The sequence below is a fragment of the Caloenas nicobarica genome, chromosome 19 (assembly GCF_036013445.1).
Source record: "Caloenas nicobarica isolate bCalNic1 chromosome 19, bCalNic1.hap1, whole genome shotgun sequence".
Taxonomy (NCBI): domain Eukaryota; kingdom Metazoa; phylum Chordata; class Aves; order Columbiformes; family Columbidae; genus Caloenas; species Caloenas nicobarica.
The window spans coordinates 3325654-3351383 of record NC_088263.1 but is presented as its reverse complement, the minus strand read 5'-3'; the positions used below and the strand labels follow the sequence as shown (position 1 = coordinate 3351383).

The 25730-nt window shown below is 48.4% G+C and overlaps 2 protein-coding genes across 2 annotated transcripts; both read right to left on the bottom strand.

Annotated features, from left to right (window-relative positions):
• Positions 1 to 1403: 1403 nt before the first annotated feature.
• On the bottom strand, positions 1404 to 11835 carry TMEM268 (transmembrane protein 268). Its single transcript, XM_065648736.1, has 9 exons — positions 11792 to 11835; positions 10451 to 10765; positions 8602 to 8711; positions 7964 to 8071; positions 6594 to 6743; positions 5185 to 5295; positions 3537 to 3617; positions 2451 to 2636; positions 1404 to 1643 (listed from the first exon to the last, which is right to left on the bottom strand). Exons 2-9 carry the CDS (start codon positions 10698 to 10700, stop codon positions 1464 to 1466), a joined length of 1176 nt encoding a protein of 391 aa, XP_065504808.1. The 5' UTR covers positions 10701 to 10765; positions 11792 to 11835; the 3' UTR covers positions 1404 to 1463.
• A 9533-nt stretch (positions 11836 to 21368) lies between these two features.
• On the bottom strand, positions 21369 to 25062 carry ATP6V1G1 (ATPase H+ transporting V1 subunit G1). Its single transcript, XM_065648595.1, has 3 exons — positions 24952 to 25062; positions 23542 to 23642; positions 21369 to 22145 (listed from the first exon to the last, which is right to left on the bottom strand). Exons 1-3 carry the CDS (start codon positions 25031 to 25033, stop codon positions 21972 to 21974), a joined length of 357 nt encoding a protein of 118 aa, XP_065504667.1. The 5' UTR covers positions 25034 to 25062; the 3' UTR covers positions 21369 to 21971.
• Positions 25063 to 25730: the final 668 nt, after the last annotated feature.

The window sequence follows — 25730 nt, the reverse complement described above, 5'->3', positions numbered from 1 at the left end:
GCAGCAGCAGTTTACCTTGCTGCTCATGTAGGAAGAGACGGACCTTGTCTCACCATTGCTCGTGGCAGAAACAACAGGAGAGAGGGCAGAGCCACCCCACACGCCGGGCAGAGCTGGCACCAAGCTCCCAGGCCTCCAGGGCTCAGCCTCTTGCAGCCGCCCTGAGCGATGGTTTGGCCTTTGGTCCGATATCGCATGATGGGGAGATGCTTGGTGGTAGGATGGGACACACACTGAGGGATGCACACAAACCAGGGACCTTGATTTTAAAACCTTCATGGCTTCATGTGGGGCAAGTGTCCCATGCTGAGCTTTGTTCAGGTGGGAGAGGCACAAGCCCTGCCCAGGAGGCTGGGGGGCTCTGCTGGAGATGGGGAGAAAGGGAGGGTGGGCTGGGAGGTGCAGAACAGACCCGTGTATGCTCAGCCACAGCAAGGCTGGAAAACACAGACCGTAGGACTCTTTATTCTGACCACTGCCAGCTTTCACCACCGAACTGTGAGGTTAGGTGGTCAGGTAATCATCAGTGCATGCAGGCAGCGGAATTTCACAGGAATGCCATCCTCTGGGGACAGAGGAGGACACCAGCAGCTCCTGGACCATACCACAGTTCTGCATTCATGGGCACTACCTGAGCACACAGCCTCTTGTAGGCTTAAAGCACTTCATTTCCCAGTCCCTATGGATTCCAAGCAAATGTAGAGGTCTCCTGCCCACCACTGGCTCCTCTTACACAGCGTGAAAAATCGACCAGGGGAAAGAAGGTAAGGAAAAGCAAGGGAAATCAGCCTGTCCCAACATGGAGCAGAACTGAGGATCTAAAAAGAGCTGCGCTCCAGTGCACGGTGCCTTCTTTAAGGCCTCATGCCATGGATCATCCAGATGTCCATCACCCTTCTCCCGGGGAGGCAAAAGAAGGGGCAGGTACTGAGCACCACAGCGAGCTGGTTCTTAAATGGGAAGTTTGCCAAGTCATCAGCTGAGATGTCGGCCCTGTCACAGGACAAAGCTCACTGTCACCGACAACTACATGACACAAACATAATCCCAAGCAAACACCACATTTGCAACACCACAATGTATATATTTTCCCAGTCCTCCTTGTACTAAAACCCCCACGTACTTCATTTCAAAGGCGTGGGGCTGGCACCTGCAGGTATTGCCCGTGGCTCCCCGGGCAATCCCAGGTAGGAGCAGTGGGAAATGTCCCAGGGAGCTCCAGGGTTTCCCCAGAGTGTTTCTGCCCCCAGAGCAGCTCCTTCACACCAAGCCGGTGGGCAGGCAGGTCTCAAAGGTGAGCAGCTTTCTGGTGAGCATCTTGTGTGTTTTATTAGAATCACAGTTCCACTCGTTCATCCCGATAAGTCCAGGATGAGCGATTACAGCTCTGTCCTCCGCCCCACGGTTTCTTCATGCTGTTGTGTACGACAGCTTTTATTTCGGAGTTTTCCAGCCCCCTCTGGTCACCTGCCCGTGAACCAGCTCTGCCGTGCGTTGAGCGCGGTGGTCTCGATGAACTGGCAGAGACAGGGCACGCTGCTGTGCTCCAGGTGTCCCCCCACCCCGGCCCCAGGGAGCCGCCCGGTGACCAGGAGCCGCACGTAGCATCCGCTGAAGATCACCAGGAGCTGCTGGGCCATCACCTGGAACAAGCACACAAGGTGTCAGAGCATCTCCCTGTGGGAAGAGGGGATGATATATCAAATACCATTTGCTCCCTCGTTCAAGGACTGTCCTTGTCTGGAAGAAACAGGACAGGAGCCAATGGCATATGTAACTGTCCCAGATCCCCTTCTGGTCAGCAGTGCTGGCACATTGTCCCCATGTGGGAGTGACATGGAATGACCACAGAGCCAGGCTGTTTGGGGACCTGCCTGCCCTGCCACCGCCTCCTGGTGCTTTGTCTTGCCTATAGAGAATCAGACAGCTTCAATCTGCAGGGACGTTCAATCTGCACCAAATTCACTTAATAGCAGTGAGCAGAAAACTAAAATGAATCAAAATCATCCCTTTTGAAGCTTCTTGCTGAGTGGGAATGAGGACACATTTGTTGCTCAGCGTGGCACAAGTCTTTGAAGGCACGCTCCATGGAGGAGACAAAGGCTGGGGACATCCACACCGCATCCCCGGCCTGGACAGAGGTGCTGGGTCCCTGCACAGACCCCGGGGAGAGGTCGTCTTCCAAATGGGGACCCCTGGCCACCAGCAAGGAAAAGCCCAATCCGTGAATTCCTCAAGGATTAAGCACTAGCTGCTCAGTAAGCATTAACTGCTCAGCAGTGCCAGGGCTGGACAAGGTTTTTGTGGACATCCAGGCTTCCAGGTGCTTCTACTGGTGAAAAAGGACATGTTCCCCGTGGCTGGTGGCTGCTGGGATGAGTTTTGGAGTCAAGGTGCCTGGGGACACGATTTAGCACCTCTGTCCGTCAGGGAGGGATATTTCTCATTACCTCTGGCGGGCCATCAGGAACCAGGCGGAGCAGCTCATTGCATGTCACAGGCTTTTTATTTGGGTTCCTTCCCTTGGATAGAAGAGGGGACTCTTCACACGAAGCCTCCTCCTCCGTCCCCGGGTCGGGATGAACCACCGCCTCCATAACCACACAGAGCTGGTCCAGGCTGCGCCGCAAGCCTGACTGGAAGAGAAAGAGATTTTGGGGGTGTCCAAAGGCAGGCAGCAGTGCCGATTTGAGGACAGCCTTTAAAAGGCATGATTGTCTCCTGCATGTGTTTTACTCCTGGGAGTTATCGTCCCAAGGGTAAAAAACAGCATTGGCCAAGGGCCGTGCCCAGCGCTTGGAGCTGAGCATCTTCATCCCGGCTGCCATCAGCTGCCTCTTGTGCTGGTGACTGATCCCAGCACGATGGTCACAGCCTGGCACAGGGAATCGTCTTTAAAAACTATGTGAGTTATATCAGCCAATATGTGAATTGGTGTATTACTGTCCATCCCCCAGTCTGCATCTGTTAATTGATCCAAGGAGACGAGCAGCCTTGAGATTTTTGGGGGGTTGTACCCCTTCACCTCTCATGCCACAGCCATGGTCAGCAAAGGCAATTCAGTACAGGAGAGAGCAGTGTTTGTGTATTTATACACCCACGTAGAGGAAAACATTTTCTGAAGGCCAAGAGGGCAAAATTTTTACACTGTTAACCCAGTACAGTGTTTACTTATTCCTCAGGCTATCCCATTTATTTCAGGAGGACAGGTCAAGGTGTCGGCTATTTCAAGTTGTGACACATGCTTTCAAAATTTGCCCTTGATTCTTGATGGCTTTCCTTTATTAAAGTTGTACAGTTAATTATCCAGACACGCAGGTACCGCAGGGTCTAAACAAACTCCTGCTGAACTGGACACCGACAGATGCAGCTCATCCACCTCCCAGTCTGTCCAGCTCCCAGTTCACAGCAGGGGATGCCCAGGACACTCAAACACTCTGTTCTCCTTGTCCACCTCCATCCCACCAAAGCCAGGGCCCAGGGGTGGATCTGGATGTGTCCCTGGGGGATCTTGGGCTGAACCCACCGTCATTTACCTCTCGTGTCCTCTGCAGGTCCGTGATATGGGCTGACAGGGACTGGAGGCAGCGCTCCGGGCTGAAGCGCACGAACCACAGCTGGGACAGGCAGGGTTAAGGAAGGGGTTTTTCCACGTTTCCCCCTCCCCAGGCCTCTGCCTCCGTGCGGGTCGCGGTACGGACCTCGCAGGAAGCAGAGCAAAGGCAGGTGGTGCCCGTGGGATGCTCAGGACAGAGTCAGGAACGAAATTACACATTGCAGGGCCGATTTTAAGCCAAGAGTGTCTGGGATAAGGCAAGACCTCAAACTAATGGGGAACAGAAGAGGGATGGCAGGGAAGGGGGACATTCCCCCAGAGGGCAGCAAGTCCTCGCAAACCTGCAGCCTGGGGGTTGACAGCTGGGATAACCCAGAGCCATTGCCCGTCACTCATCTCAATGCCTCACATCTAAATAAACTGGCGGGTCACACTGACTTAGCTCCCCTAAACCCCTTCCTCCTTTTCGTTTGTTTCTAGTGATTCATTCGATTTATTTTTTTACAAAATTTACTGTACTCGGTGCTTGTCTGCAGATCGGAGGCACCATTTGCACCCCCTGCCCCGAACGCAGCCAAAGCTCAAGCTGCCATCGGTAGGGGGATCAGGAACAGCATAAAAGCTGAAGGGTTAAAAGGGATCTGACATTGGAGCAGAGAAAACGTAAATCCTTGGGTTATTTTCCGCTCTCAGGCAATTCTGGAACAAGCAGGTAAAGGTGAAGGCTCGTTGGATTAGTCCTCACTTACTGAGGTATAAAACTATGCTAGTTTGAAAAAAAAAAAGTGTAATTCAGGTTCTTAAGTATTTCCTCCTCATTCTGCCCGACTTCAGCCCTGCCCACCTGCAATATTCCCTGCCCCTTTCTGACCCTGTGTCTCAGCCTTGGTTCCCTCTCCACTTCTCTTTCCTACCTCCCTGTACATACAGGTTGGGGTCAGGTCCACCAGCAAATCTGGGAGACCACCTCTCTCACCTTCCTTTAACACTTTCATGCTGTCTTAAAACTCTCTTATTTGCCTAGTCCACAAAAGGAATCTCTAAAAAGCACCAAACGAGCCTCCCCCCTACCTGATCTCTTCAAGATGCATTTTTAGAAGGCCACGAATGTCAGAAGTGCTTGGCAGCTACAGACCTGGCTGAAAGGCCCCATGAAACCAAGTTCTCTGATGTGCCTGAAGGAGGCAGGTGAGGCACTTGGATGCTGTTGGCTTAGTTTGGCTCTGCAAGGCAGAACCTGAGCTCCCAGGGACAAGGACTCTCTTTTTCTCCATGTTGTGGATTTTTTTTTTTTTCTTGCCATAGGCACATTGCTGTCACTCTGCTCATAATAAGAATCATCACTGTCATGGAAGTATAATACACTTCCAGGAATAATTGCCTGCCCAAAGGACTAATCCTCCTTCAATCCTTTAGACTCATTATTTCCAATTGCCTTTGGGCATATCTCAATTCCCAGTTATAGGAGAAGAAAAAATACCCAAATCCCTCATACCATTCAATAGGAGAAAAAATAAATCCCAGAAACCATGCCCACTGGAAATCCTCATCAATCATAACATCAACAAATACCTCCACATCATTAGATACCCAGAAGGGGTATAAATGATTCCCTACAGAAAGGATACTTGTAGGATGTTGTGTGGCCCATCCAAGGCATCTGTAATCCCCAGTATTAAACTGTGTTTGATAAAGATTTCATTGACAGCTGCCAGCCTCACATCTGTATTCATATTTATCTGTTGGAGAATACAGGAAAAATTACCGTGCTCTACAAGAAAAGTTGGGCCGGCCTACAGGTACAAACTGCAGCTGGATAATCCCAAATACTCCACGTCTCAAAGGAAAACGGTGACAAGAGCAGTGTGCAGTCAGGGCAGGATTGTCACTAGCCGTCGCACTGGCCTGGCCACCACTAGTAGATATCTGTACAGACAGAAATCTCACCAAGGATTATTTCTCTTGCAGACAAAATGTCTGAAGTAGAATTGACGCCCAGTATCATGTTCTCTCTCCCGTCCCCCAGCAGTCCCTGAGTTAAGGACTCCTCTCCTGAACCTCTGTGCCCACACACATTTGGCAGGTTCCCCCTGGGAAGAATCATTGCACAGCTGTCATTAGAGACTTGCTCCAAAACCCATTCAAATCAGTGCAAAGACCCCTCTGGATTTTGAATCAAGCCTTTCCAATATTATTCTTCAGATCACTCCTTAGAAATATCCATACTCTTGTGATTCCTGCAACCAAAAGATGACAACAACCATACGGGTGGATGCTGCAGGCTGTTGCTTCTCATGCTAACAACATCTCCTTGTTTCCTCCTACTGCCCAGTCTGCCTCTGTTTTATAATTTTATTACAACTTCTACGTGTTAGGAGCTGCCTTTTTGTCCTGGACCTCTTGCAAGGTCCAGAGCGCTGCAGCGACACGAGTGAACGATGTTGTTAATGGTTGCGCACAGCCGAGACAGCAAGGACCGTCATGGAAACAGGGCAGGAGCCGGCTCTGCCGATGAGTCTCTGGGGCTTCCCACCAGCCATGGGAGCACAAACCACAATCGCAACGGTGGCTTTATCTCCAGCGACAGCAGGCACTCAGAGCCAGCCTGCCGGGCTCCAACACCTATAGTTTAGGTATTACGACACCTAACTTGGCTGTAAAACATGCCTTGCCTGAATCTGATCTCTGAGCCTGCTCTAAAAATATTCATAGAATCATAGAATATTTTGGGTTGAAGGGCCCTCCCCAGCTCCCCCAGTGCCCCCCTGCCATGAGCAGGGACATCTGCACCAGCTCAGGTTGCTCAGAGCCCCGTCCAGCCTGGCCTGGGATGTCTCCAGGGATGGTTCAGCCACCACCTCTCTGGCCAACCTGGGCCAGGCTCTCACCACCCTCAGGGCCAACAATTCCTTCCTCATGTCTAACATTCCTCCCCGTACCATTATATTCTTTGTACACATCCAGGAGATGACCTGGGTCCCAACACTTTGGTGGGAGGGAGTTCTGCTCCCTGCCCACACCAGCAGCCTCCTCTCACCTTCCTCTGGCGACAGTCGAGAACCAGTATCACAAGGACAGTGACCAGTACAGCAGCCAGGGTCACCAGCACGCTGGCCTCCCAGTAGCGTCCAAAGGAACACAGCTGGACCGTGGAGTAAATGTTTGTCCAGAGAGACACGTAGAAAACCTATAAAAACCCAGAGAGACTGACAATACTCATAAAACTATGAAAGAGACAGAGGTCAAAGGAAGAAGAAAACTACTGGTCCCTTCTCTCAGGGTAATACCTTACCATAAATTAAATCATACGAGATTTAAAGAGGGTGAGAAAGGACAGGAGTTCTTTCCAGTAATAAACAGGGGAAAGAAAGGACTAGAAGGACTGAGTGGGCCCTAGTTTATTATAAAAAAATACTGGTCAAAGACAGTGAATTATTAATGATGATTCATACTGGGAAGGATTTCAACCGAGTTCTTCCATTTAGATAAGAAATGCATTCACTGATGCATATTGATAATAATTCTAACAGTCCCTGTGCTTAGAAAGCTCCTATGTCAAAGCACTCAAGCTGGTACAGAGACTACTCAATTATACTAACACTCAAATGGTGAACACTGACACTGGGCTCAAGGACTGTGTTAAGGACTGACAAACTTGGCCTTTGCATAAAGAGAAGCAAAACTGAATTAATTTGGCCTTTACTTCAGATAGCACGCATCTGAGCAGGAGATTGCCTGGAAACAAATATGACGTATACAGCACAGCATGTCACAGCATCATCTTGCAATAATATAACTCATTTGCATTAAACAGGCACCAAAACCCTCGAAACACTGAGCACCAAATTCCTACAATATTAGTGAAAGGAGAAGATATGTATAATGGCTATCCAAAAAAATAAATGCAACTAAATTGAAGGAGCCAGATTTTATGACACCCTTGGCACACTGCAAAGTATGAGCCACACAGTAGCCGCTAATGGTTGGGGTGTCTGGAAGAGCTTCTCTCACCAGAAGAAGAGAAGCAAAACTAGACCTCAGTAACCAAAATTAACTGGTCCATTCATCTAAATTAGCATCAGGACCAGAATATCTACAGATTTTTAAAATCAAGTTTAAAAAAAGAAAAAGCCTATGCGAGTACTACTGCCTCAGCATCTGCTGGTCATTCAGCCACGGACAGCCCGCTTTGGTGGGACTACCAGCAAGCGGTTGGAGAAGGCGCCTTGCCCTCCATCTACAGAAATTCTGGGAACTGGCGTTTCCAAAGGATGTGTGAAAACCAGCATCTCCTCCTCACCCAAACCTCTCTCCCTCCCTGGGCATAAGAACCCCACGTGTAGGTCTTGATGCATCTCAGCGAGCGCATATCTGTGGCAAACCTGCGAGACACCCTGCTGTCCTTACCACGGCAATGGCTATCTGGAACGCCCTGGAGTTGTAGAACATGTACCGTCTCACTTCAGGCTTCAGGACAGCATCCTGGATTAACCTTCTGCACTGATCCGCTGCCACCTGCTCGGGGAGAAGTCAGAAAATGAGGGTCACCCTCCAGTTTGGGGTTCCTACCCCATCAGAACCAGCTTGGGCCAGGCTGGTGTTGCAACCAAAAGCTGTGTCCCAGAGCATTTTCCTGCAGAGAGCATCTCCAATCTCAGCCATACAGCTGTCACAGACCAAAAACTTGTGTGCTTGCCCCATCTGCAGGGAGTAATATCTCCCTGGCAAGTGCAGGAAAGGTCACAAGAAGAAAAACCACCTTTTTATGACAAAGGATATGACAGATTGCCCCAAGGACGCTCCCTCCCAGAGTGACTTTCAAGCAATTCACTGTGGAACAGGTTTCTTCATGAAGGTTTAGGCCAAGCCTGTCACAGTTGACTTGCAGTCCACGGGGAATAGACTGAAGTTGACCTGAAACAAGCCACTCAAGCCAAATAAAAAGAAAAGCTGTCCATCACATGGGTGCAAATGCAAAAGCTGCTAATCCAGCCAGCGTCCACTCCTACAGGGTTCCCAGGGGAGATTACACATGAGGAGCCTACCTGAACCCCAAGGGACTTCAATTTCTCTGCACAAAGCTCCATGTCGAAGGAGGTGGCCGAGCAGTTGTTGTCCATGCGGAGCACCATGAGCACCTGGCCATCGAGGGGTTCTGCAAGAGCCCAAAGGAGTCATGAGCACGGCTCTGACGTGGGTTTTTCTCCCAGCAGCAAAGGAGCACACGGCAAAGGGAAGGCTGAGGAACACAAACCACTCTGACATGTTTTAAATGGATCCACAAAACCCCCTTGGACATTTCTAAGAACATCACAAAGAGCTTTGGGAACAGCACAGTAGCTGATGTCTCCTGTAAGGAAACAACGTGCAAAAAGGGAGGAAACCCCAAACACATTCCAGGAGTGAGCAGAGATAACCTAATGCTCTGATCTTCAGCAGGATAGTGCCCTGCCTCACTGATCTCTAACTGAAAGGACAATTGACTCAAGCTGCTCCGTGTTCCTAACGCTATCTGCCTCATTGCCTACTCACCCCGCCCACCACAAGAAAAAGCTTGAGCAATCAAACCAAGGTGCTTTCCAATAATCCCATTGTCTGGAATGTGGCAGGGCTGCCCTGGAGCATGAGCTCCATAGGTTCTCCAGCATCCAGGTCCCCAGTCTCGCAGTGCTCCTGGGCTTTGCTCCAGGCTCTCATCTTCCCAGTTCCAGCTAGGACCAGGATCAGAGATGTAATCCAGAGACCCAAGCTGCAACCAGGAGCCCAGAAAGTGTGCGGACAGCCTGTCCCAGATTCGAGGAGCCGGCTGCTGGGAGCTGAGGCAGAGCAGCCTTGGAGCGGCACAGCAGAGCTGCGATCTCCAGGCGTCCTATCTGCCGGTCACCTGGAGTTTACACAAGCTGTGCCACATCAAGAGGAAGAGCTCGGGTCTAAGGAAGTGGCGTGTTCATATGAGATCCTGTTTCACTGAAGCGTTTCACCATTTTTTCCTTCCCCTTTGCAGATCTGGGGTCAGACAGGTGTCCCCTGGGACTGCTCCTGCTGCCACCCGGCTGCTGTGCTGGCTGAAATACAGCACACACTCACCGTCCCCTTCTCTCCCACTTACATCCTCCATCCTCATCATCCCAGCGCTGCTCAGCAGCACGAGATGTCAGGTGAAAGGAGGGATTTGTATTACAATACGGTACGACTGCATCGAGTCAAAAAGGGATGAGTAGATGCATCTGAAGCCTCCAGAATAACAAGATCCTGTTTGTTTGCTGAGGTTTATCTCCTCCCGACACAGAGCAGTGGAGGCGGTGAGTATAAAAGCAAGAATAAAGCCAAATGGCCTCAGCGTTGGGCTCAGCTCTCCTGTTCTCCGTGGCTTGGGTCAAGTTGCTTGGCACAAAGTCGAGCAAGTGTGGTGCCCAGCTCAGGCACCTGAGCTTTGCAGAGGGGCTCAGCTCCCTGAGCTCTGCTGGAGTGACAAGAGCTGCAAAACCCGAGTGAGAACAGCCACCCATGGCAGGCTCAGGTCTCTGCACAGCACCTGGGGCAGTTTTAGAAGCTGCGCCGCAGTGATAGAGGAAATTGTTACTGGGGACAGGAGTCACTTAAAAAAGCACAGGTCAGGTTTCCCAAATATTCCTTGACTTTTGAAGGCCAAAAGAAGAGGACTTTTGGGGTCCTGATTTTTAGTAGGTGGATGTCTATTCATTCCCACATATCAGGCTTTCCAAAAAAAAGTGTGCTCATCCACTCCCCGAAATGCTGAAACATCCGGAATGTTTAGCTACTTTTGCAAATGAGGTGCTGTTAACAAGCTACTTTGAAAACTTTGTCTTCCATTATTTGAAGGGCACTGTACTCGGTGCTGCCTTTCTCCTTACCATCAAGTTGCTCGCTTACCTTGCACCCACTGCAGCGATCCTTCCGTTAAATCACTCCTGCAGTAGAGGACAGAGGAAAGCGACCCATTTTTCTCAATTCCACCAGCTTGGCTTTTATGGGCCATGCTGAAGGTTCCTCTCCTGTGTCGTATTGTCAGAAATTCAGCTTTTTGTGTATCTGCCTTATCTTTCAGCGCTAAGAAACACAGATTCAGCCCAAGGCAGCTGGTTTGCTCTTCCTGTTGGGGACCAGATTGTGAAATCCTCATTCACACTCCCACTGACAGCTTCCCCGAGATCCTGCTTTCCATGAGCAAGGAGGCATTTTCTAGCCCTTAAAAGAAGAAAAGAAAATTCCACATCTTAGAGAGACACAGAGGGTAACAGCACCGATCACTTGGGTGTTCTCTGCTCTTTAGACCCCACTCCCTGTGGGTGTTACCACCAGGTGGGTGTTAGCAAGACACAAGTGCAGTACATACAGGCTCACCTTTTGCTGTAATTACCTTTTTTTTTTTAATTAACAGGTGGAAAAGTTATCCTTAAAAATTCCTTAAATTAATCCCAACATCCTTAAATATTCATATTTTGTAAGCAGTTTTTCAAGGAACAGGTGGGATTTCTCTTTGCAAAGCCAACAGACGTTTTGCCACTACCTTGAGTGGGCGCTCTCAGAAGAACGTGGAGCTGGAGTAAACACCCCTCCCTGGCAGCAACACGGTGGTAATTCCCCAGCACACGGAGAAAGAAAAAATGCATCCACGGAAGGCAGGGGCAAGCAGGAGCTCTCGCCCTGGAGGGTTCTGCTCTCCTTTCCCCTCTCCTCATCACCACGGGCACCGTGCCCATGGGTTTTCCAGGCAAATGCCGCTGCTGTAGGTCTGTAACCTACTGCTGGGACCTGTGGGTGGCAATTAAAGCAAATGCTTGGAAGACTCTGGAGTTTACTTTTCAATTATCTTCCACTCATGTGACTCAGCTGCATCCACACCGACTCTCTAAAACTATAATTTACTTTTTAAACCTCGGCTTGGTCTTATTCTTGCACCAGGAGCCTGTTGATGTCACCTGGTATAAGGATCCCTCACGGAACTCAGCCATTCTCCTTCCAAAGAGGATTGCTTTATTTTTGACTGGTGGTTGTTGCTGCAATTACCCCCTTGCACAAAGCCAGGTTAAGTCACCAGCTGAAGGAGTGTCAGAAAGAAAACTGAGGCAAGAGAAACAGCACGAAACGTTCTACTGATTGCAGAAAAAAATCTGCAGAGGGCTGAAAGCTCACGTTTAAAGGAATTAGGCCATGGTACACGTTGCACGAGAGGCGTGCAGTGTGTGTGTGTACACGGGATGGGCACAGCACCTGCGTGTCACCGGCACAGCTTGAGTGTGACTCTCCAGTGCGATCTCCTTGCAGACCATGGGCAGGCTCGTGTTGCAGAGCACGGCTCCCAGCACCCAAAGGTGGACCCAAACAGTGAATTTTCTCACTCCTTTCCCCTTCTGCCGTCGATCCCTTCAGGTTAGCATCTCACAGAAGGGAAAGCAAAAGGCAAGACAGACCCACACGGAACAGAAGCAAAGCAGAGAGTGAAAAACTACAAGAAACAGAAGGAAAACCTAATTAAAACCTACCACCCTGTCACTGGTTCATCTCTAATTTAAGGTGACAGCAGCAAGGTTCTCTGGCTTAGCTGTGGAGAATTTTGAGTCCCTGGAGGACAGACCCAGGGGTGACAGTGAAGGGTGCAGCAGGGCCAGGGCAGCTCAGCCTTCGCCAGCTGGGACAAGCTTGTTGCCAAAAGCAGCTTTGTTTTTACCTCTTGATGCAGCATAGATTTTGTTTGGCTCCATTGCCTTTTACTGCAGAACAACTGCCTGTTTTTAGAGACTGGTCCCTCCAAACCTTGCTCTGCCACCTCCTGTGCTAATGCGAGGGGCATCTTCTCATCTCCTGCACTCCCCAGGCTCTGTGTCCCTCTAAATCTCATCTTATTCTTTATGCAATGCCAACATCTTTCTAGTGACTTTGTCTCCTTTAGGCTATGGACTTTCTTTTTAGGACACCTCCAAGCCCTAGCTAAACAGCAGAGAAACACGCAGAAACTCTTCCAGAGCGATCAGCAAGAGCTTACCTGGTCCAGCTCACCTCCTGCTCCTGGGGACCCGGCTCAGCTCCCTCCTCCTCCTCTCACGGTCCTTTATCTGCCATCGTCCCACTCCGCGCAGCCCAGGCGCCGTGCTGTCCCACCGCCGAGCAGGGAGGTCCCCGGTCCCGCAGCCCCAACACACATGAAGAAGGTCAGGTTCTGCCCCGTGTCTCCCGAGACCGCAGACTAAGCAGGCGCAGCTCACCCAAGGCAGGAAGCCTTCGCCCCCGCGCTCCCTCTCGTTACCCTGAGCTGCAAGCACCAACTTGCAAAATTTCCCTTGTGCATGTGACTTTTCCCCTAGGCTGGTTTCAGAACCCTGGTTTTAACCCTCTAGAGTTCCTCCAAAACGCAGCCCCACCGCAGGCACAGCCTTGGGAGGAGATCCCACGCAGGAGTTAGGCTCAGCTTTTGCAGGGTGGGGGTGCAGAGCTGGACCCTAAGGCTCATGATGAGCAGAAGAGTAGCACAGACAGAAGGCTGTCCTCCTCCTCCTCGATCAGCCAGACAGGGCTCACGAAGCAAAAATCCCAAAGCTGTGTCAGATTAGTTGTCGTGAATATAGTCGTCAAAGCCAAGCATCGATGACAGGGCTGGAGAAATCAGAAGAGGCGAACAAAGGCCTCAAGGCTGAGGACAGGTCACTGTGTATTTAGCAAAAGGTCATGTTAAAGCACAGAGAAACGGATAACGTGCAGGGTGGGAACTGCAGTTGTCCTCAAAGCAGGAGGCTGTGCTGATACGGAGGGTGGGTGCGAGTTTCCTCTCCAGCTGCTGGACTCGGCAGAAAAGCAGCAGACTCGGACACAAGGTCAGATGGACCCTTCAGAACAGCTTCATGTGCTGGAGAAATCATTTGCTTTCATGCAACGAGACGAGGCTGGGAGACACCGCAGGAGACAAGACTCACTAGCCTGGGAAGCGTGGTTTCACGGCTCACCAAAAGCCAGAAGATCCGTGGAGGCCTGGAACAGAGAGTGAGTCGAGTGTCTTAGTGACTGTTAGTCTTAATGAATAGTTTCAAAAAGAGAGGAAAAAAGAAAAAAAAAGCTTCATTGCAGTGCCTGTGTACAGTTCCTGGAGAAATCGCCGCTTTTCTCTTGGAGGGATGAATTTCTGCAACCCCGCTTGCTCCAGACATTGCTGAGCAATGTGCTCATCACATCACGTGGCCGTGTGGGGAACAGAACTGACTCCAAAACCACTTAACCACATGGGATCCGGTTACACTGGAAACCGGCAATTCACGTGGTAACGTCGCCCAGGTACCGAGAAATATCAGATAAATCTTCTTGCTGTTGTCACTAGCTCAAGGCCCAGCTCTAATCCCCGCCCAAGATAGGGCCATGCAAAGCTTTAGGTTCTTTTGCAAACGCTCCTCATCAAAAGCTTTGGCTTCATTTCCACCTCTTCTCACCCACGCAAGGATCCTGATGGAGGGAGAATTATGATGACCAAAGTGCTTCGAAAGAGCACTGTCAGCTCACTGAAGAAAACTCTGCAGAGGCAATAAACTTGAAAGCAATACCCGTAATTACCTGTAGCACGCACACTGTAGAGCTCTTGCTTAGCAAGATGTGCATGTATGGGTTGATCTTGACATCAATACCTCATCCCATCACCACAGGCAGAAAAATCCAGGGATATTGTAAGGGGAAGAAGAGAAAAGAAAAAAACAAAAAAACGAACAAACAAAAAAAACCCCAAAAAACACAGCACAACCCCAAAGGAAAAAATGAAATTCCAAGTTTAAAGCAATTCCAATTTTGCTGCTATGAAGCAGCAAAAAAAGGTCACACGCCACTAAATCTTTAGGATCTCTTAGACTGACAGGCTTTCCCTCTGCAGGTTTTCAAAGCATCTGTTTGACAGTTATCTAAGGAACCAAGGAAGAAGCTTCACAGCAGCTTAAACCAACAAAAATCAAAGTCAGGGTTCTCTAGTTGTTTCTCAAAGATGCTTTTCCACCCAACAACCTCCTTGAACTTGCAGGTCTGGCCCAAAGGAGATGCTGGATCTGCAGGTTGGGTCATAAGGAGTCAAAGTCTCTCAGCCCAACTTCAGAAGTGTTCATCAAAGCACATGCTCAGGAACCTTTGGCAGGTGTTAGTTTTCTGATTATCTTACTTGGTGCATAATTTTGATGATTTTGTTTGGCAGGTGAGACCCTATGAGGTATCTTCTCAATCCAAGCAGGTATCCATAGCCACAGGTCCCACAGAATAGTCTATAAAATATTAAATGATTAATATATTCCAATAAACACCACATTTTAGGTTCTGGCTGGACAATAAGCTGCTATTGTATTTGCACATATGCGTTTATATCTGGGCTTCTGAAATGCAAAGACAAGTCTGTAACATTCCTATCTCACCTGTTAATGGACCCACCAAAAATTCAGCATTAGAAATTTAACCCTCTTCAAGCCACCAGGGAGAACTGTAATTAACAACAAATACAAAGTCAGTCAATAAACTAGAAAGACTTTTGGGGAGAGGCAAAGGTTCACAAGAAATAGGGAACTGTTTGTAAAACAGAAAGAGGACACTGGTAGGATCCCAGCAGACTGGAGGTGACACCCTCTGAATCCGGCCCCATTTGAAAAGGAAGGTCTGCCAAAAATTGAAATGAGAATGAATGAACTGAAAGTGAACAAAAAAAATCAGATTTCTCTTCTCCAGAAAGCATCATGTCAGCTGTATGTTTAACTGGCAGGGGATTTGTTTTTATACAAATTCAGAGTTAAGGCAGCTTGAGGTTTGTCTTGAGCTTTATTTACTGGTATCTATGAAGAACCAAGTTCTGACTTAACATAAACCCACAGCAAAGCTATTTGCAATGTCTCCCTCTCTCACTTCACTTGCTCTTTGCCTATTTTCTGCTTCCCGGTCTTACGTCTCTGATAATTAAATGATGAGGTCCCACTGCAGCTTTCTCAGGAAGGGACATTTTCACCCCAGCACGGTGACACCAGCTGCCAGGGCCCATGGTTATTAGGGGACAAAACCCACCTGCACAACCCCAGGACATGGGGACAGCAGCACTCCAGCCTGGTAAAAATCACTTAAATACAAAATATTTCCCATTTCAAGTGAACCCGATTACTTCTTCCAGCCTCAGTGAATTGAGTGAAAAATTAAGCACCTGTCCTCTTTGAAACAATCTCTAATTTATTTCAAGACTTCTCCATCCTGTGATGGAGACTCCAGACTAAATAACCTCTTACCTCCCCCCCATCATCACTCTGAGCCACATTTCCCTATCCCCTCCAGGCCTTTCGATTCTCTATTCAAAAGGCAGTTTATTTTCATCTCTTTCAAAGCTCAGCATCCAAATAGGACACAGAGACTTCACCATATTCATGAGCATAACAACTCTCTCTTTTTCTTACCTCCATCTTACACTGGACACTTGTATAAATACTTCATTTCAAAACCAAAATATTCGCCAAGTCTGGGGAGTTCACCCTCATTTTCACAATTTCTGCAGTGCTGGTTATCGATTGCTTGGGGTTTGTGTATTTTGTTTCACCTTCCTTAGTTCAGCTTCGCCGTTCTGTTCAGGGAGTTTCACGCTATTGGTTTCAGATCATTTCTCCCGTTTATCAGGATCACTTTGAATTGTAATTTATTCCTCCGTACAGTTTGTATCTCTTCCCAGCTTGCTGCCCTGGACATATATTATAAATGTACTCCCCATTCCATCATGCTGCATTAATGAATATATTATAGCTAACCTGGTTCCAGGAACAAAAAAATGGATTTAAGTGCTTTCCCAGACTGACAGTAACCACCGATACCTCCTGTCCTCTGGGATAACCTCATCCTCTATCACATTCTCAACACCATTTCTTAGATCACTCTTCATTAATTCAAGTCCCACTGATTTAAATACTGAGACATATACCTATTAGTCTGCTTTTTCCTATTCCGACTCTGAAGACCCTATTTTCTCTCTATACTTATTACACTATTTGATACACTTTTTTTTTTGCAAGGCTTGAAGGGCCAATAACACATCACTGTTACTCCTGCTTTATTTGCATGGTCTGTGTGCGATTGCAGCGTCTCCTGTTTGCGGCTCTGCACTTTGCAGCAATGAGCAGCGGCCAACAGGCAGATCTCATTTTCTTTGGAGGAAACCACATTTCCAGTGGATAACTATTCCATCTTTTCTTTTTTCCAGTGAGCCTTAGTGAGGAGAACAAAGTTGCCGAAAGCCTTGTCTTGCCCTTCCCCTCCTCCTGCACGCAAAGTCTTTATTCACAGACTCTCGATTGGGTTTTTATTGTTTTCAAACAGCTCAGCAAAGCCGACAGTCATTCAATATAAAAACTTCATTTCACGATATTGCTAAATTATATATTTCAACTGAAAAATGACACTTGCTTAAGTCATAAAGCGTGGTTCTTTTTTTTTTTCTCCTCCTACTTCTGCCTTTTTCCCATGAACACAAAGTACTATTCTTATTGCTATGGTAATACAAAAACTTCTTTCTTGCATCTTAAATTAGAAAAAGGAAAAGTTTGCTATGTGCCTTGGATAATGATTCAGCTATTGATCCAGCAGATGCTTTATTAGATTATTTTGAGACAGCCGAACCTAATTTAATACCTACTCATTTTACATTCCTATGCCAGTCCAAGATACAATCTTCTTTGCATGAAATTAGTACTTTCTCCTTTCAACCTCAAGGAAAGATTACACTATGCTCCTTTCTTAGGTTAGTGTGGAGAACTTTTTCAACAAAACATTGATCTTGAGGGTTCTTGATATTTTTTTCTTCTAATACTTTGAAGCCAAAACCTCGGCTGGGATCAGTGGGTTCTAGGCTTTTCTTTCTTACTATGCATAAATGTGAGAACTAGCAATGTCAAATAAAAGGGAACGAGGTTCCCGATGAGGAAAATAGAGACAAAAAGGAAAAAATAGGAGGTTTCATACAGGCAGAGAGAAGGAAGAGGAATGGTGTTCTTTTTAGTTATCTGTAACCTACAGAAGAGGCTGCGTGATGGTACATCAGAATGGCAAAAGCACGAGAGTATTTAGGTCAGTCAAAATTAGGATGAAATGAAATGGCCTCAAGTTGCACCAGGGGAGGTTGAGGTTGGATCTGGGGAACAATTTCTTCCCCAAAGGGCTGTTGGGCATTGGAACAGGCTGCCCAGGGCAGCGCTGGAGTCACCATCCCTGGAGGGGTTGGACAGACGGAGATGAGGTTCTCAGGGACATGGGGCAGTGCCAGGGCTGGGTTAATGGTTGGACTCGATGATCTTGAGGGTCTTTTCCAAGCAAAATGATTCTATTATTCTACATGCAGCTGTTGCTGGGACATACCACCTTGTCGTCCACATCTCCCACGAGCTGCCTCGCAGACCAGAAACTGCTGGTTTTCTGTAGGGTTACATATCACCAGGGAACCCTGCTGGGTGCAGGATCGGGGTGGGGAAAAGAGCAGGAACCCAAAGCTGTGGGTGGAAGGGAGGGGACAGGGACTGCCAGCAGCTTGATGGACTTATACCGAGCATAAAAAAAAAGAAAGCCCCATCTTTAATAAAGGTCATCAGGAATTGTGTAGAGACCTCGCAGAAGGAGGAGAAATTTAAAGTTGTCAAATTTGGACTTACTGGAATACCTCAAGCGATTAGTCCCATCGAGCAGCCAGGTTGTCACCGCAGGGCAGGACAAGGAACAGCTCATTAACCTTCAGCACGAGCCACAGCGTTGGGAAAATTGAGGGTCCTCTCTTGTGGTTCTAAAACTGTCCCCATCAATCTGCCATGGGAGTTTCTGATAAAACATTGTCAGCCAAAATTTGTCCTCTCTTAAGGAAAGCTCTCTGAAGTTCCTGGACTCTAGATATGGGGCTGGGGGTGATTTCCCTCCTTCCTTTCTCTGTTTGGACACTGGAAAAGGAGGAAGGGAAAAGGGCTGGAGGAACTTTGGAGGGAAAAACTGCTTTGTCTGAAAGAAACAAAATTACCAAGTTAAATACGACACAAAATGCTCCTATAAAAATAAATAAATGGTGATTGTTCTTACATCAGAGGAAGAACAACGAACCAAAGGCAGGAAGAATCATGGTCTACTGCCATGACACACCAAGTGAATCTTCCAGGACCACATTTCATCCCTGCTTCCCTGCTGTCCATTACTGGACCTTTCTCGCATGCTTTTGGGTTTAAACGCAACAAATGCACGAGGGATCAAACCCACACTGCCTCTGAACTGACAAAAAAAAAAAATATTAATCATGAGACAGAGCAGAGGTAATGGACCTAAGCGGGATTACAGGCTCCGATTTCCCCTCTGCCTGCCTCCCAGGGGTGCTGAGCTCTTTAACTTTTTGCTTAAACAGCCGGCAGCGAGGAGACACCAACCTTCAGACCAAGCAGCACAAGCCAAGTGTGCAGCAAGCTCTGTCAACACAGACGCGACTTAAAAATTGAACTCCGGCTTCAAGCAGCACAAATGCATGGCCTAATCACACCTCAGACTGCACGTTAAGCCGTCCAGATGACACTGGTGTTGTGGTGTTAATAAGCCGTTTGTCCATCTGGCGCTCATGCAGCTAACACGCTTTCTCAATGGGATTTTAGAAGTGAAATGTAGAGACTCTATAATAAATCCACAGATAATGCCTGAAAAGAAATTCTACAAAAATCACGTACAAACCATTGTTGATGAATGCGGATATGACCGGAGCCAAATGGCACTGCATAAACCCTGACGCTCCTGCGGTGATCCCAGGAAAGCGCTTATTTGCCAACGGTTGTACCTGGGAGAAATCAACAGCAGCAGCCACTCAGTAGGCACTGCATGGACCAAACAAGACACGAGCACCGAGCACTTCTTACCTCCGCACAGCACCAGGGCTTTTTCAGCCTCTGTTTCCAGGGGCAAGAGCTCAAATTAAAGGAACCAGACATGGTGTACATGCCCAAAGCAGCTTCTGGCCCTTTCTGGGGTACAGGAGCAAGCTACGGTGTGTACATGGGGCCGCATCTGCAAGGGATGATGCAGAACGACCAGCAGCAGGGAGACTCCAAAGACAGAGCTGTACTAGCAGCTGAGGCAGGTTTAACTCTGATTTATCGAACTTGCAGCAGAAAGTCTAGAAAAATCATTTTTCAGAGGTAAGAAGCCACGAAGCCAACTCCACACCTCTGTTCCCTGCGGAGTGTGTTTCTGGCACAGCCTGGCTTAGGCACGAACATAGCGGTAGGTCTCCCTTTCCCAGGGCGTCACAGCATAAAATGAAAGAATCTCAATTTAAAATAAAATATCCGCACTGCAAACAAAGCCAGCCTTCCCAGAGAGCAGTCATTGGAAAGACTTTCATCCGTGCAACGTTAAGAGTCAGGTAATTCTCAACAGTTAAGTTTCAGGGAAATAGTACAGAAACATTTATATTCTTGCAATACACTGTTCAAAAGGGAGAGTCTTCACACCACCTTTTGCCAAGAGGAAATAACCACAGAAGGGTTTTTTCCTTTTCTCCTCTTATTATTCTAGGGAGTAACGATAGAAAGTCCTCATTAACAAAGGGAAACTCATGAACCACTACGAGAAAGTGGGGCGCGCACTATATTTTTTTCTGGATGGAGTATCAGCCTTTTACTGATAAACCAACAGGATGAAATTGCTAATTACAGCCCGGAGCATCATACTGGAGTCTGAGCACCTGTTCTCAACAGGAAGAAACATTTGATCTCCAAAGGACAGACTACAATTAGCACGGCTGTGACTTTTTATGAGGCCATAGCACCTCCTCAGTCATTAGACCAGGCTGATTAAAACTGCTTTGATGCCCTTCTCCTTGTACTGACCTGGCTTCTTCCCCAGCCTGGCACATTTGACTTTGCAAGAGGCTTTTGTTTCAATTTCACAACCAATTTAATAGCTTGAATTACTGAAAAAACACATTCCAGAACTCCACCACCATAAAATATCACAACAGGAGACACCGTGGCAGTTGGCGCTTTCATTGACTGCAGGCAGAGATTATTTCCTTTGTTATGATTTTCATCCATTCTGGTTTCCTCTCTCCCAATTACGATCAAACTCTAGAGGTCCAAGAGGCTTTTCAATGCTACACCAAGGGTGCAGGGAAGTACAGGATGTTCTATTTGAGGAACAGCATCAATAAGGTCTCCTGCTTAGATCCCCAACTGCACAGCTCTTGGGTGTGACCAGGTATGTGCTCATCAAGGTCTTTTTTCTGAAAAAAAGCCTTAAGCTGGACTCAACAAAAAAGCGAAGTTACATTTAATATTCCGCTGGTGAGAGAGGAAGAAACCGCTGAAACGTGAAGCCTCTTGATGTATTTGTGTGTACTTTTGATTAAAGAGCTAGCAAGCGATGCACAGACAACCCAAGCACACTTATTTCACACTGTTCCTGGGTACAGGATGCTGCAGGATATGGTATGACCTTGGCATAAAGCAGCAATGACCAGTTCTTGACTAAAGGATAATTACTGCACAGCACCTGGTTATCAAACTATTCTGGTGAACTGGCAACATCTTATTTCCCCTAATGGTCACTAGAACATTTGTTCCTGAAGGTTTTCAGAATAATCTGGCAGGTAAAGCATCAGACTGGAGCCAAAAGGAGGAGATCTATAATGGGGTTTTAACTCACCTGCTGTGTCCTTCAGACATTTGCTGTATATCTCTTACTCCTCTTTTTATCTTGACATTCCTTTTTCAGAGTCCAGACTCCCATGCGACACAGCGAGACCTTTCAGCACTCTCAGAACAAGTTAGCAGGAACAAGACTGACTAGAGACTTTGGAGTTAAATAAGTGTTTTTACTTTCAAGTGTCATAGTGCCAGACTTGTAACTCAAGCTAACAGCAGAATATACAGAGGATATTCAATACAGAGAAACTCAAGCACCTGAAAAATATCAGCGAGCACTGTACAGCCAGAGAATTCTTCCTGCAAAGTTGAACCCCTGTACAAAGGATAACAACACACTGAAAAATGCATTTTGGTCAACAAGAACACAGTTACACAGGTCTAACAATTCCTGGCACAGGAATTAAACTCCATTTAAACCTGGCCAGCAACTCTCTCCCCTTTCTGCTTCTCAGAGGAAAGCCTCCCACTGAATACTATCCAGATAAAAAGGGAGCATTAATGTGCCAACTTGAATATATATTGAATAACTTAGCACACATTTGAGACATAGTAATTTAATGTTTGAGTAAGCTCTGAGTGCCGAGAGAGACAAACAGAACTCAACGAGATACTGATGACCTACAGGTTACTGAAATAATTTAACACATTCACATGGGGAACAGTTAAGGTATGGCTGAGAGCTGTACATTCCACCTGAAGCTCAGACGTTGCTACCAGCATTTCCAGTGTGCTTATTCCTTGTTCCGCCACTACCCGTTGATGCGGTAATTCACATGGATTTCGGGTTTGATGTCGCACACAAGTGACAACAGCTGGGAGAGGACAACCTCACGGTTCCTCTGGAAGTTCTGCTGGATCACACTCATCTTTTCCTGGGTCTCTTTCTCAACTTCAGTGGTGCAGCTGCCATGAGATCCAAGTGCCTACAAACACCAAAGGAAAGAGAAAGCTCACATACAAGAAGGCTAACAAAAAAACATGAGTTTGTTATTCTGGACTGCCTCACTGCATCTCAATCATTAATCTTTGCTGAGGGAAGAACTGCACTGAAAAAAAAAAGTACTGTTGGATTCTTGATTCTCTGCTCAGATTTCTCACTAAACTTATATTTCATCCCCGGCCCCTGCCTTTTATCCTCTTATTCATTATTTATGAATTTAAAGCATGGACTTCTAAAGAACATCCAAAATAAAGGTCCTGCCATACTGGCAACTGGAACTGAGAACCCCTGGGCACTACTGTACTAGATAGTGTTAGAAATATAATAATCATGATTTAGTTTAAGCACAGTCTTCACATCATGCCATTGCTTCTATCCTTGAAGAATTTTTATAAAAATCTCTGCCTTCTAACAGGACTGTGGGCCACACGACACACACAGCAAGGAGTCTCTCAGAGCTTACAACTTCCTTCTTGCCCTATAAGCAAGGGCAGAGGGAGCAGACTCCTGTTATAATTGGGAGAAAAAGGCAGGGAAAAAGTACACTGAAAGAAACTTGCACTCTGGGACTCAAATTCAAAGAGCTTCTCTCTCCAGAGAAGGATAAATAAAGCAGAACCAGCTGACTGGCGGTGAAGTCCACTTTATGAGCCTGGAATTGCCCAGTACCACATACCTAGTGAACCAAGCTAACAAGTAGTTGTAAAAACTAATCCTGACCTCCTGACATGAAGGCTACTATGCAGGAGAAGGGAGGAGGTGGTATTGTGCTAACCAGATGGACAGAAGGGAGGGTTGCCAGGTCATTTTTTGAAGATTTTAGAACTGGTAGGGACACACAGGCAGCAGAAACAACCTCAGCTGGTGAAGGACCTCTGTTCTGCGCCTTTGGGAATAACCCCTCCTGCTCAGGAAAGGAAAACACACCCCTCGGGACACAGCAGGCAACGCTGCTAAGCAGAATACAAGTCTTACAACTGCTTCAGCACAGGAGCAGCACTGATGAGGCAAGAGGTCTCTACCATGTTAGCATCCTAGAAACACCCTTGTCACAGGAGGAATGAGCTTGGTCTTCTTTTAACACTGCTACGTAGCAGGTTTTGGGAGGCTGTGACCCATCAGGGCACCAGCCAATACTTGAGCTTATTAAGCTAATTCACTGCCAATCAATAGTCCTGGCTGTAGAGATTCAACACACCGTGTTCTGATTCATTTCCACTGGTTTTTCCGTGACATGTGGCCGTGCATCAGAGGAAGGCAGTTAGGGAAGTGCTTCTCTGGCAATACACTCCACCCCAAGAGCTGCTCACAAGACAAGTAACCCCAAACACAAGGCTAAGGCGCTGGGTGGGTAACAGTGAATGATCTAGAAAACAAACCGCTGCTTCCTTGGCTTTGAACTCCTTCTCCCTCTGCAGGCGGTATTGCTCAATCTCTGCCTGGGCTTCTTCTTTTGCCTGCTTCAGCCGCCGATTCTTCCCTGTTTCCAAAGAACATGCCATATGAAATAAAGAAGAGAAAGCATTCAGAACACTTTTCCCCACACCCCTCCAGTTACCTGATGCAAACAGTGTTTGCTATTGCAGCAGTGCCTTCTATAGGAGGCATCAGCAGGGCACCACACACCTCGCAGCTCCCCCAGCTTTGCTGCCTTTGCCGACCTCAGGAGCCTGAGGTCGCCTTGTGTGACAGCAGACCATCACCAGGATCGCTACACAACCAGCTCCCACAAGCAAGAACCAGAGAGGTTCTCTGAGCCAATGGATGCATAAGACAATCCACAGGTCTGGCCGTGTTCACATGAGCATGTAACATCCCTGAATGATCCCAAAGAGCACAGCAGAAAGAACATTAATTCTTAGTTTTGCCTCAGGCCAATTGTGCAACCGAGAGAAAAACTGATGACTGCATCAACTTCCCCTCTGGACTTTCCACCACAGCCTCCCCTCCAAGGTTACCACCCTTAGAGTGAGCTACAACAATTTGCTTCTCGCAACACTGTCAGGGGGCAGAACCACACCACAGTGTGTCTTCATTAAAAAAAAATAAAATAAAAATGCTCAAAACAGGAAAAATTTGTAAAGGTGGGGATCTTTGCAACCAGAATTTCTCTTGCTTAAGAGGAAAAGCTGACTTGGCTCCTCAAGGAGTAGCTCTCTCAGCTCTACAAAGTGTCTGATCATCAAGATGGAAACACACAGTTTTCATCAAGTAGAAAAAAAAAAAAAAAATATGAGCAGGAAAGACGCAGATAAGGACACGCAGCCACCCTGCTGCCATGAAGGACAGGGGCTGGATGGTGGTCTCCTGGGGGGAGGCCCCACTGAGCATCTCTCAGACCTGCCAGAGTTCCCCTCTGCTGCCGGGGTACAGCCCGCTGCGGTTCCGACACCTCCACACAGGTTTCCAGAGGCCCGGCCCAAGGAACCGCGTTCCTCCCCACCATCCCCAAGCCCTCCGGCCCCGCTCCCAGCGGCGAGGCCCAGGGCACTGCGGGCCCCGCTCCCCATCCCCGAGCAAGGCGGGACCCGCGACCCCTCCCCAGGGGCCCGGGGGGTCCCCGCGGTCAGGGCGGCCCGCAGACACCGCTCCCCCGCACTGCACTCGGCGGCAGCACGGCCGGGCTGGCCAGCGGCCTTCTGCTCCCGCTCCCCGCGGCGGCCAGGCCCGAGAGGCCGGAGGCGACCAAGCCGGACTAGGCCAGGCCGCTCCGCCGCCTCAGGCCCCCGCGGCAACCCAGAGGCCGCGCACTCCCCGGGACAGAGCGGGGCCGGGCGGGCCGTACTCACGCTTGCGGGCCTCGGCCACCTTCTCGGCGGCGCGTTTCTCGGCCTGCAGCAGCTGCTGGATGCCCTGCGACTGGCTCGCCATGGCGGCGCCTCCCCGCTCCCCTCACGGCCGCCGGAACGTCACTGCGTCAGAGCGGGCCCCGCCCTAACCCCGCCCACACGGGCCAGGCCCCGCCCTAATCCCTCCTCCAGCCAATAGGCTCCGTCCTAGCACCGTCCTAACCCCGCCTAGAGGTATCAGACCCCGCCCTAACTCCGCCCCCCGCGCCCAGGCCCCGCCCCCTCCGGCAGGGCCGCTGCTGCCGGTCTCGGCTTCAGGGGTTCGCGCCCGGGGTGCCGTACAGAAAACACTGGAGATGACACCCGCCCTCCTGGCAGAGGTTTCCGAGTGCTTGCCTCACTCCCCCGGCCAGAAAATATGTTGAAAACCTAAAGGGAGTGTGGGGGACTACGGTGGGTCTGTGGATTCCCTGACGGAGGGTATGGGAACAGAGATTGACCTTGAAGATACTGAGGTGTACCCGTGAGAAAGAAGGGAGTAAAAGACTAACGTTGACGATAGCGAAATTAGCCAATGATATGTTACTATTGCAGCCTGTAACCAACAGCAAAAAGACACAAGAGCTGTTAAAGACTATATAAAAAAGCATTTGTGGAAATAAATAGAGACTGCTGGTTGCACATAAGAAGAACTTTGTCTACGTCGTTTGTCCGTCTCAACCGTGACAAGGGAGTCTCCCTTATAGCCTTCTGGACGGCAGTGGGTGGAGTTGATTTTT